The sequence below is a fragment of the Camelina sativa genome, chromosome 10 (assembly GCF_000633955.1).
Source record: "Camelina sativa cultivar DH55 chromosome 10, Cs, whole genome shotgun sequence".
Classification (NCBI taxonomy): Eukaryota; Viridiplantae; Streptophyta; class Magnoliopsida; order Brassicales; family Brassicaceae; genus Camelina; species Camelina sativa.
In genome coordinates this window covers 18,314,562-18,325,821 of record NC_025694.1, presented here as the reverse complement: position 1 = coordinate 18,325,821, position 11,260 = coordinate 18,314,562, and the positions used below count along the sequence as shown (strand labels likewise).

The following is an 11,260-nucleotide window of genomic DNA, read 5'->3' as shown; positions in this document are numbered from 1 at the left end:
AAAAAAAAAAAAAAAAAGACAATGCTAAATCCTTTCGACAATGAAGGTCCCCTCTATTTATAGGTCCATTGTTCAGATGTACATGTCTAGATTTTTGCAAGTACTTGTAACTTGTTCCAATCTTTTTTAATAACCAGTATTATCTTTGACAATTGTTATATTTTAATTTTTAATATGGCAATATTTTGCTAATTCTGTGACGAATCAGCCTTCATAATTAACTTCCATTTCTTTTCAAGAGCTGATGATGAGTTTTTGTATCAGATTCTGGTCTAACAGAAATACATGTTTATTCTTGAATTTAACTTATATCGTACGCCCAAAATCGAGTTTTAAAGAAACTGTGGAAGTTATGAAGACTGATTAGTGAAAGAATTATCAAAATATATTGACTATTCAAAAACGAATAACGAATAAAGCAAAATCGGATATTATCTTTTTCTAGTTATTTGTTATTTATTTTGACACAATGCATAGAAATTACAAAAACATATATTTAAATTTCTATTTTACCATTTACAAATATACGAAAAAATCTCTTTCTAACAAATAAACTTAAATAATAGAGATTAAAAAAAATTAATATTAAAAACTGCATTCAAAACATAAAATGATACTTTTTTATAACAAGAAAAAAATATCAATATAACACTTTTTTTGAAAGAAAGAGTGTATTTGATTCGTATTTGCAACTATCACAAATATTTTACTTGCTTACCTTGACAACAACTGTATGGGACAAATAACAAGTCAGGAAAAATTATTTAAGTAATTATCCCAATTCCCACCCCTTAATATGAATGGCTAGGGTACCTAAGTTGCGGTCAATAGCCACTATAATATTCTTGTAGTTATATCACCACCAAGAATACCTTAGCATGGACCATGGTAAAACGATCACTGCAAATTCGTTGGTTAATTTGTTGCTATATGAAATGTGTTAACGTTATTGCTTATGATCATGTTTCCAATTGTACCTCTCGGATTATATGAGAAAATATATAGATAGAACTTGCATAGACTGCATAGTACGTAAGGATTGTTTGGTACTTGTTTGTAACGAGCTTGCTATATACATAGAAGTAATTCTAGTAAACTCAGGAGATTGAACTCGTTAAAACCAAAACATTTCTTCTATTTTGATTCAATTTCAACTTCAAACGAAAGTTTCATGAGAAAAGCGAGTTTAAGCCATTAAAGATCAGAGCCTTTTGACATTTAAACCGAAGATTACAACTTTTAAAACTGAAATCTGATGTTGTGAATTGAAGTAAGTAATCAACAAAAACAATATATATATATATATATATATATATATATATTCGAAATTTTTGGTTCCTTTCCATTTTAAGATAGTTTAAAGAATCTAATAATGTCAAGTAGTAGCATGTCCAGAAAGCTTGTAATGTACTAGCTAGTTCGTGGTCTTACAAAAAGAAGATAAGCTAAAAGAAGGCACTAAACTCTCAGTAACTAAAGAGAAGCCAGTTGTCAGACTACAACACTTTCATGTAATGAACCTCGTACGTGGCAGTCTGAAATCGTACGTGTTACGTTGAGAGAGAGTACATGAAGAGAGCTCGAAGACAAAATCTTCACGTGCCAACTAAATACGAGGCGTTGGTGGTGATGTGCATCCTCGACAGCTCCACCGCTTGGCATTCTTTTTGTTTGAATTGATCATGACATCTTACAATTAAATAGCTTGTTGTTTACGTTAACCGGTGCCTCTATAAATAGCAATAGGTGAAGTAGCACATCTTTTCATATGAGCAGACTTGTAACTCAACATTGCATGATAGTAAACATGAATACGAAAACGTTTATCGTATGGTTTCTGTTGTTAACGGCTGTTGTCGTAGCTGTCGCAGCAGAGACTTCCGTGGATGACAAGAAAGAAGGTGTTTAGTATTCTTTATTTTCTATATATGGTTTTATAAGTTTGATAGACTTCTTATGTTGGAGAGGTGGTTTGAAACAGGTGCAAAGCAAGTAGAGATACCAACTGGAAAAGGCAAAAGCGACGCTAAGGATAGTCTCAACCAAGGAGACCTTGGGGTCGAGGCCAAGGTTGATAAAGAAGAAGACAACAATTATGAAGTTGATCAAGGATGGAAAGGAGGCGGTGGCCGAGGGGGAGGATGGAAAGGAGGCGGTGGTCGAGGGGGAGGATGGAAAGGAGGAGGTGGTCGAGGCGGAGGATGGAAAGGAGGCGGTGGCAGAGGCGGAGGAGGTGGTCGAGGAGGTGGTGGTGGAGGCGGTGCTGAGTTAGACACTGAAGAAATAGATAGTGCCGCATATGACGTACAAAATTCTGGAGGTGGCGGAGGAGGATGGAAGGGAGGCGGTGGCCAAGGCGGAGGAGGATGGAAGAGAGGCGGTGGCCAAGGCGGAGGAGGATGGAAGGGAGGCGGTGGTCGAGGCGGTGGTCGAGGCGGTGGTCGAGGCGGAGGATGGAAAGGAGGCGGTGGCCGAGGAGGAGGTGGTGGTGGAGGCGGTGCTGAGTTGGACACCGCAGAAATAGATGGTGTAGCAGAGGACGTACAGAATTCTGGAGGTGGAGGCGGAGGATGGAAGGGAGGCGGTGGCCAAGGCGGAGGATGGAAGGGAGGTGGTGGTCAAGGCGGAGGATGGAAGGGAGGCGGTGGCAGAGGAGGCGGTGGTCAAGGAGGAGGGTGGAAGGGAGGCGGTGGTCAAGGAGGAGGATGGAAAGGAGGAGGTGGTAGAGGAGGCGGTGGTGGGGGTGGAATGTAGAATCGACCGTCTCTACTCACAACTGCAAACGAAATATTATGAGTAGAAATGTAAGTGTATGCAAAATAGTGAACTATAGTAAATAAGTTTGATGCACGGTCTACCTATCATGCAGGACTGAAGGCATGTACGTTATATCCTCTTCGGCTCTTCCTATAATCAATATATCTTAGCAGTTGAGTGTTAGTCAGAATTTTCACATTCGTTCACACAGAAATACGATTAGGAATTGAGTTGTTGTCACCTAATATCTCATTAGCTTTTACAAAGATGTCGGAATACACAGCAATATGTTTGAAGTACAAAACTTTAAACCCGTGTATGTCTTCCTCTAACTAATGCTTCATGCTCGGTACGTACACCTTAATCGGTAAAAGTCTCTTAAACCTTCTCTTTTTGGCTTTAGAGTCTCTTAGATCACGAAACCTCACTTTGGGATCGCATAACTTATATTTATCTAGTCTCTACATTTCATTTTATAGCCATGAATGCTTGCATGATTAACCTTGACCAGCTTCATCACATTTCGAAGCTAAACAAACATATCTGCAGGAATTATTAATGCAGAATACATATATTTGTGATGAACCTCACATCTTCTAAGATCTTAAGCCAACATCAATTAATATGCTTGGCTTTCTTGTCATGATGTCTTGACTCAAGTGTTTATTTGAAGCCAAACTCACATAATCACACATTAGCCAATAGCCATGATGACTTGTGCAATATCTTACAGTAAGACACATAACAGTCAAAAGAACCAATATAAAAAGGATAAACATTTTCCCTTACAGTTCTGAGTTTTTAACAATGCAAATGAAAAGATAACAAATCATGTCTTGGTCCGAAACAAATGTTTTAAACAAACCTTATGATCCCGGATGGACCAACATAGACATGTGTGTTCATCGGATTCATGAAAGCGTCGACTAATTTTAAACATTCAAGGAAAGCTTTTGAGCTGCAAGTGCTTCAGCCTCAAGTGTTGGCTCCCAGAGGAGTGTGGTCTCTGCCAAAAGTGAGGTCACAATGTATGGGTCCATGTTAGATGCTGGACGCCGATCTTCCAAGTAACCTATATTCCCATTCACAAACAATACATGTTAGCAATATATAGCATAAAAAAACAATGTGTGTACGTAAACCATTCCGGTAACAGTACCTTTTCCTTTTGCCTCGGTATCACGTCCCACACGAATAGAGCATCCACGGTTAGCCACACCCTGCCAAGTTGACGTTTAAAGTAAATGAGAAGAGGGACACAAAATAGGGATTTAGTGTGAAGTCTTTCAGACTCCCATTGCAAAATGCATACCCATGAGAATTGGTCGATACTAGCTGTCTCGTGCTTTCCGGTCAACCTTCTCTCATTGCCTTCACCATAGGCACTGATGTGCTCCTTGTGGCGAAGCGAGAGGTTCAAGATAGCCTTTTTGATCACCTCAAATCCTCCTTCCTCTCTCATGCTCTTAGTACTGTAATTGGTGTGGCAACCAGCACCGTTCCAGTCACCCTCTATTGGTTTGGGGTCAAGTGTTAGAACAACACCAGCTTGTTCTGTGATTCTCTGCAAAAAGTAACAACAGTTACAAGAGCTGAACTCTCACTCACTCCTATCTACAAAATATAACTTTTTATTACCTCAAGAAGGTATCTTGCACACCAAACATGGTCACCTGCGTCGATTCCTACACTCGGGCCAACTTGGAATTCCCACTGCACAAATGTTCATAATAACATCAGAGGACTAGCAGCTAGTAAATAATGCAATAACATAATTTATTGTAAGAGCTCCATTTAAAAAGAGACCTGTCCAGGCATAACTTCACCATTAGTACCACTAATGTTAATTCCAGCATATAAGCAAGCTTTGTAATGAGCATCTGAAATGTCACGCCCCCAAATCTTGTCAGCTCCAACTCCACAGTAGTAAGGACCCTGAACACAAAACAGAGAATTGGTTACTTTTATTTATTTATTTGTAANGCAAGTGCTTCAGCCTCAAGTGTTGGCTCCCAGAGGAGTGTGGTCTCTGCCAAAAGTGAGGTCACAATGTATGGGTCCATGTTAGATGCTGGACGCCGATCTTCCAAGTAACCTATATTCCCATTCACAAACAATACATGTTAGCAATATATAGCATAAAAAAACAATGTGTGTACGTAAACCATTCCGGTAACAGTACCTTTTCCTTTTGCCTCGGTATCACGTCCCACACGAATAGAGCATCCACGGTTAGCCACACCCTGCCAAGTTGACGTTTAAAGTAAATGAGAAGAGGGACACAAAATAGGGATTTAGTGTGAAGTCTTTCAGACTCCCATTGCAAAATGCATACCCATGAGAATTGGTCGATACTAGCTGTCTCGTGCTTTCCGGTCAACCTTCTCTCATTGCCTTCACCATAGGCACTGATGTGCTCCTTGTGGCGAAGCGAGAGGTTCAAGATAGCCTTTTTGATCACCTCAAATCCTCCTTCCTCTCTCATGCTCTTAGTACTGTAATTGGTGTGGCAACCAGCACCGTTCCAGTCACCCTCTATTGGTTTGGGGTCAAGTGTTAGAACAACACCAGCTTGTTCTGTGATTCTCTGCAAAAAGTAACAACAGTTACAAGAGCTGAACTCTCACTCACTCCTATCTACAAAATATAACTTTTTATTACCTCAAGAAGGTATCTTGCACACCAAACATGGTCACCTGCGTCGATTCCTACACTCGGGCCAACTTGGAATTCCCACTGCACAAATGTTCATAATAACATCAGAGGACTAGCAGCTAGTAAATAATGCAATAACATAATTTATTGTAAGAGCTCCATTTAAAAAGAGACCTGTCCAGGCATAACTTCACCATTAGTACCACTAATGTTAATTCCAGCATATAAGCAAGCTTTGTAATGAGCATCTGAAATGTCACGCCCCCAAATCTTGTCAGCTCCAACTCCACAGTAGTAAGGACCCTGAACACAAAACAGAGAATTGGTTACTTTTATTTATTTATTTGTAAACCAACACAAAACATACTTCTTGGCTTGACTGATGATTACCTGAGGACCAGGGAATGCTCCAACTGGCCAACCCAAAGGCCATTTGACGTTTTGCTGAAGTAAAGTGTACTCCTGTTCAATGCCGAACCTAGATCACGATCAAGTAAGTATTCAAACTTATGTACAACATTCTAAGTAAATGGGGATTACAATGAGTTTTTAGGGGTAGTAACAAACCATGGCACCTCGCCAGTGACCTTCTTGTTACTGAAGATCTCAGCAGCTCTGGCACGTTTGTTTGTTGGAATTGGCTCACCAGCTGGTGTCCAAGTATCACAGATAACCTTCACATAAAAAAATCTCAATAATTTAGTGTGTGATTATGAAACTTTTGCTTATACAATCTGACTCAATGACACATACCAAGATGTTATTGCCCCCACGGAAAGGATCTCTGAAGATAGCTTGCGGACTGAGTAAAAAAAACACAACGGTTATACCAAATATGAAATTGTGAAATAAAAGAGAGAATGAGATTATAAATGTGACAAAACTCTTACTATAGAATCACTTCACTGTCTTCACCAGGTGCCTGTCCGGTACTTGAACCATCATAGTTCCATTTAGGAAGCTCAGAAGGATCTTCGACCGGNAAATATAACTTTTTATTACCTCAAGAAGGTATCTTGCACACCAAACATGGTCACCTGCGTCGATTCCTACACTCGGGCCAACTTGGAATTCCCACTGCACAAATGTTCATAATAACATCAGAGGACTAGCAGCTAGTAAATAATGCAATAACATAATTTATTGTAAGAGCTCCATTTAAAAAGAGACCTGTCCAGGCATAACTTCACCATTAGTACCACTAATGTTAATTCCAGCATATAAGCAAGCTTTGTAATGAGCATCTGAAATGTCACGCCCCCAAATCTTGTCAGCTCCAACTCCACAGTAGTAAGGACCCTGAACACAAAACAGAGAATTGGTTACTTTTATTTATTTATTTGTAAACCAACACAAAACATACTTCTTGGCTTGACTGATGATTACCTGAGGACCAGGGAATGCTCCAACTGGCCAACCCAAAGGCCATTTGACGTTTTGCTGAAGTAAAGTGTACTCCTGTTCAATGCCGAACCTAGATCAAGATCAAGTAAGTATTCAAACTTATGTACAACATTCTAAGTAAATGGGGATTACAATGAGTTTTTAGGGGTAGTAACAAACCATGGCACCTCGCCAGTGACCTTCTTGTTACTGAAGATCTCAGCAGCTCTGGCACGTTTGTTTGTTGGAATTGGCTCACCAGCTGGTGTCCAAGTATCACAGATAACCTTCACATAAAAAAATCTCAATAATTTAGTGTGTGATTATGAAACTTTTGCTTATACAATCTGACTCAATGACACATACCAAGATGTTATTGCCCCCACGGAAAGGATCTCTGAAGATAGCTTGCGGACTGAGTAAAAAAAACACAACGGTTATACCAAATATGAAATTGTGAAATAAAAGAGAGAATGAGATTATAAATGTGACAAAACTCTTACTATAGAATCACTTCACTGTCTTCACCAGGTGCCTGTCCGGTACTTGAACCATCATAGTTCCATTTAGGAAGCTCAGAAGGATCTTCGACCGGCTTTTCGATAGTCTGAAACCATCCATAAACCTTATTAGCATCATAGCTACTGACATAAAATGTACTAACAGTCTTGAATATACATACCCTTGACTTGCTTCTAAGGTCAATTCCAGATCCTCCAATCCTATAGGCAAAACAAAAAAGTTATGAAAAGTTTCGAAGAAATCTGAAAAATGCGGGATAGAGACGGCAATAAATATTATACCAAATGTACTCAGCGATGATCCTGTCAGAGTAAGGCTTGGTGTCTAAATTGAGAAGAGTCTCAACTCTGTTGACTGTAGAGTTATCAGATTGGAGAGCAAACACTCTAAAGCCTCTGAGTTTGTTGCTGCTCTGCTTCTTCTGTTTCAATACAACAGAGCTCCACAACTTGTTTGTGATGACTGATGATGATGAGTGTTTAGGCACTCTCATCTGACATGTTGGAGAAGCTGCTAAGATCTGTGCCATTGGAGTTAATCCCTGATGTAAAAAAACAAAAAAGAAAACTCAAAGAAAGTCCACCAAAAAAGATCCAAATCAGGAATCTACTACAACTTTTTATGTTTATATAAGATTAAAAGACTTGTGCACTTTGGTCTGAATCATTCAGATTCTTGACCAGATTGGTGATTAAAAACTAAACCCAATTCAGTAATGCTCAAAAAGTAAACCAAATACATTAAACTAAAAAGCAAAAGACAAAGAGATCCATTAAAATACCAAAAAGGTGTGATGATCCATGTTGATTATTATTAATTCATAAAGTAGAGAGAGAGCTGTTGATAAAATTAGTGAAAATGGTGGACCCGAGATCTACTAGAATCAAGAGCTTAATAAGCAATGAAAGACAGAGTTTAACTTTATTATTACAAAACAAGATTCTCTCTTACCAGAAACAAATGGATTCTTACAAAACAAGTGACAACAAGATCAGATCAGAATGCTGGAAAAAGTAAAGAAAAAAAAACACAGAGGAAATGAGAAGGTACCTGAGACGTGAAGAAGACTTGAAACTGATGAATCAGAAGAGTTGGGTGTGTTTGGTGTTTGTAACAGATGGCAATGAAAGAGTTGACAAAAATATGAAGAGCCCCTTAAGAATATTTTCTTTTTAGAAAGAAGATTTTAAAATAAGAATAATAATAAAAAAAAAAGGATTAAAAGAGTGAAGTGGCTTTTGCCAAAGAGATAGGGGTGGACTGCGAGTGGCGCATATTTGTGTTTCAATCCTTTTTATTTTATTTTTTTTTATGTTTTACTAAAAAAAAATGGCTTTTTGTCTTCTGCAGATAAGGTCTCTCCTCTGTACCTCTATCTCAAACCTCAAAACACATTTTTTTTGGGGTCAAAATTCAAACTTCAGTACACTTATTATGGAAGGCCTCTTTTTTTTTTTTTTTTTTTTTTTCCTTTTTCGTTTGGTGTGGTTCTTTGGTTTGATATATTAGCAATTATGTTCCAACAACTGTTAAGGACAATTCTTTTTGGTCAATGGAGTTGATACATTACCTATTTCACATATTCATTAGTAAGCCAATGAATAGGAGAATTTCGAAATTGCTACTTTTATTCATGGTAACATTTTTCAAAATAACAATGTTTATTGTCCATTTAAAAAAAATGATTCAAAATGCATCTTTATAGAAAAATTTGTACAACACTTTTATACAATGCTTTACAAATTTTCATAAAGCTTTTGTTAGAAAACCTGAAACATACATTAATTCAGCTATTGATTTTCATTATCTAAGGTTTTTTCAAACAAAAATTTACTGAATTTAATTATTTTGTATTGTTTTGTCAATAATTTTAATAGATTAGCTCAAGCAAGCCAGTTAGGAGAGAAATTATTTACATAAATGATATAATGCATGCAAAATAATTCAGTTTCACATTCTCACTGCGAGAAATCATTAGTAATTATATAAACTACGATATATTTTTTAGCAATAATAGTTTATGACTAACCTTAATAATAATATACTTTATATATTCAAATGAAAATCATTCAATGATAGAAACCCTTTAAGTTGATACAACACATACAAATGCATTTATACTATTAAAGCAGAAGTTGGATACGTGCGGGTCATTTAACACTCGATTAGTTGATCCGATTTTCTCTTCAAATATTTACTGTTGATTATCAAAATGAAATTAAATATTGGCCACTGATTTTTTCAACGGTTTTACTTTCAACCATATATTTTTATTTCCGAATCTTACAAAATTGCTTGACTGTCAAGATTTCATTAACTGCAAATCTAAAACAATCTTATGAGATAATCTTACACATGGAATATTCATATTTTAGTTATAACAAAACAAAAAACAAGATAATTTTTTGGAGATTTAACATATAAAATATTAACTTCTAAATATTTATCTAAATATACCTAATTTCACTATAAATACAATATTTCTTAACCATTGAAATATCTCAAATTTATATTACGATTTTTTATAAATATTTTGGGAAAAAACAAAAAAACAAGAAAAGGAAATTATAATTAATATTTGTGCATATTTTTCCTCACAGTTTTAGGAACAAAGAAAAAATCCAGTGAAATTTTGAAAACAATTAACTAATTACAATTTAAAATAAAAATTAAATTATTTTAAAAGGTATTTTAAAATAGTAAAGTATTCATTATAGCCTTAATAATATAAAGTTAATTAATATATAAGATATGTGAAATTAATAAAAATCAATTCAAATTTATTTTAATGGATATATAAAATTTATTTAAAATCAATTTATTTGTAAATCCTCTCTAAAACACAAGATATGCAAGAAATATCTTTAAAATCTTATGTAACTAACGTATTTGTAACCATAAATAAAAATAATATATATTCATGAAAATAAACTATTTCATGGATTACATTTGTTTTTTAAGAAAAATTATAAAAAATCAGTTTAAAAAAAAAAAAGAAGCAAAGATTTTCAATTTATATTTGTATTTCTAAATAGTAATTACCCTAAAATAAGTATATAAAACTCTAAAATTCAATAATTACAATTGGTTGACTATATTGTATTACTATATATTTATGCAAAATTGAATATTAATAAGTAGCTTTTTAATTTATTTACTATGAAAAAATCTTCTATTGCAGAAAGAAATAAATTATATTTAAAAAATGTGAGAAAAGCACAAAATTTAGTTATTTCTTACCCAAAATTTTTGGAAGATAAAAATTCTCTAATAGTTAATTATTTAAAAGAACAATTATAGGACATAAATTTTTTTATGACTAGGGACGAGATGAAACATGATGGGACAGGAAAAGACGGGATGAGACAAGATATCTTTACCATTCTAAAATAGTTATGTGTAGTTTATTTACGTGCAATAGTCCAAACTAAAAACTATATTAAAATTTTATATTTGGATTTAACATCTTTGAACATATTGGTATCACTAAAAAACTGCAAAACAATCATTGTATATCTGTTACAATACAATGGATTAACAATGTCTAAACAATGTACTTATCTAAATATGTTTCAACATTTACCATGCATGTATGTAAACCAAATATACTACTCAACACTTTTTAAAATTTCGAAATTATAAAAAACACATAAAGGAAAACATTTTATGCATTCAAAATATACATAAAAATAATTTAAATACGTGTAGGATAGGGTATACGTGTAGGGCATCTCCAACAATGCCTTCATTATTCATTAACACGAGTTCACCTTCAAAATAAGAGTTTGAGGGTAACTTACTCCATTGGTACACCCTCAAATTTATTTCTAAAAAAAATTCTATTTACATTATAGTCCGCAATCTTACCAATAATTTATTAAAATCACAAAAATTTCATAGATAAATATAAAATACACAATTAAAAATATATCAAACAGTATTA

At 35.2% G+C, this 11,260-nt stretch overlaps 2 protein-coding genes across 5 annotated transcripts; one reads left to right on the top strand and one right to left on the bottom strand.

The window, feature by feature from the left end:
- LOC104719274 (glycine-rich cell wall structural protein 1.0) lies at nt 1,729-2,940 on the top strand. 2 transcript variants are annotated; one of them, XM_019231206.1, is made up of 3 exons: nt 1,729-1,901; nt 1,982-2,344; nt 2,378-2,940. In XM_019231206.1, the coding sequence occupies exons 1-3, from the start codon at nt 1,769-1,771 to the stop codon at nt 2,752-2,754; spliced, it is 873 nt and encodes a 290-aa protein (XP_019086751.1). In that variant the 5' UTR covers nt 1,729-1,768; the 3' UTR covers nt 2,755-2,940. The 2 variants fall into 2 exon arrangements, with proteins under 2 accessions (XP_019086751.1, XP_019086750.1); XM_019231205.1 differs by having other exon boundaries at nt 1,982-2,940.
- LOC104719269 (glutamine synthetase, chloroplastic/mitochondrial-like) lies at nt 3,442-8,546 on the bottom strand. 3 transcript variants are annotated; one of them, XM_010437147.2, is made up of 14 exons: nt 8,368-8,543; nt 7,599-7,858; nt 7,478-7,517; nt 7,348-7,402; nt 6,303-6,351; nt 6,166-6,214; nt 5,980-6,086; nt 5,803-5,890; nt 5,587-5,715; nt 5,419-5,493; nt 5,093-5,344; nt 4,940-5,000; nt 4,755-4,852; nt 3,442-3,731 (listed from the first exon to the last, which is right to left on the bottom strand). In XM_010437147.2, exons 2-14 carry the CDS (start codon nt 7,844-7,846, stop codon nt 3,690-3,692), a joined length of 1,293 nt encoding a protein of 430 aa, XP_010435449.1. In that variant the 5' UTR covers nt 7,847-7,858; nt 8,368-8,543; the 3' UTR covers nt 3,442-3,689. The 3 variants fall into 3 exon arrangements, with proteins under 3 accessions (XP_010435449.1, XP_010435451.1, XP_019086749.1); XM_010437149.2 differs by lacking the exons at nt 5,419-5,493; nt 5,587-5,715; nt 5,803-5,890; ... (1 more) ...; nt 6,166-6,214; nt 6,303-6,351 and adding exons at nt 6,415-6,489; nt 6,583-6,711; nt 6,799-6,886; nt 6,976-7,082; nt 7,162-7,210 and having other exon boundaries at nt 7,299-7,402; nt 8,368-8,545; XM_019231204.1 differs by lacking the exons at nt 4,755-4,852; nt 5,419-5,493; nt 5,587-5,715; ... (2 more) ...; nt 6,166-6,214; nt 6,303-6,351 and adding exons at nt 6,415-6,489; nt 6,583-6,711; nt 6,799-6,886; nt 6,976-7,082; nt 7,162-7,210 and having other exon boundaries at nt 3,442-3,829; nt 7,299-7,402; nt 8,368-8,546.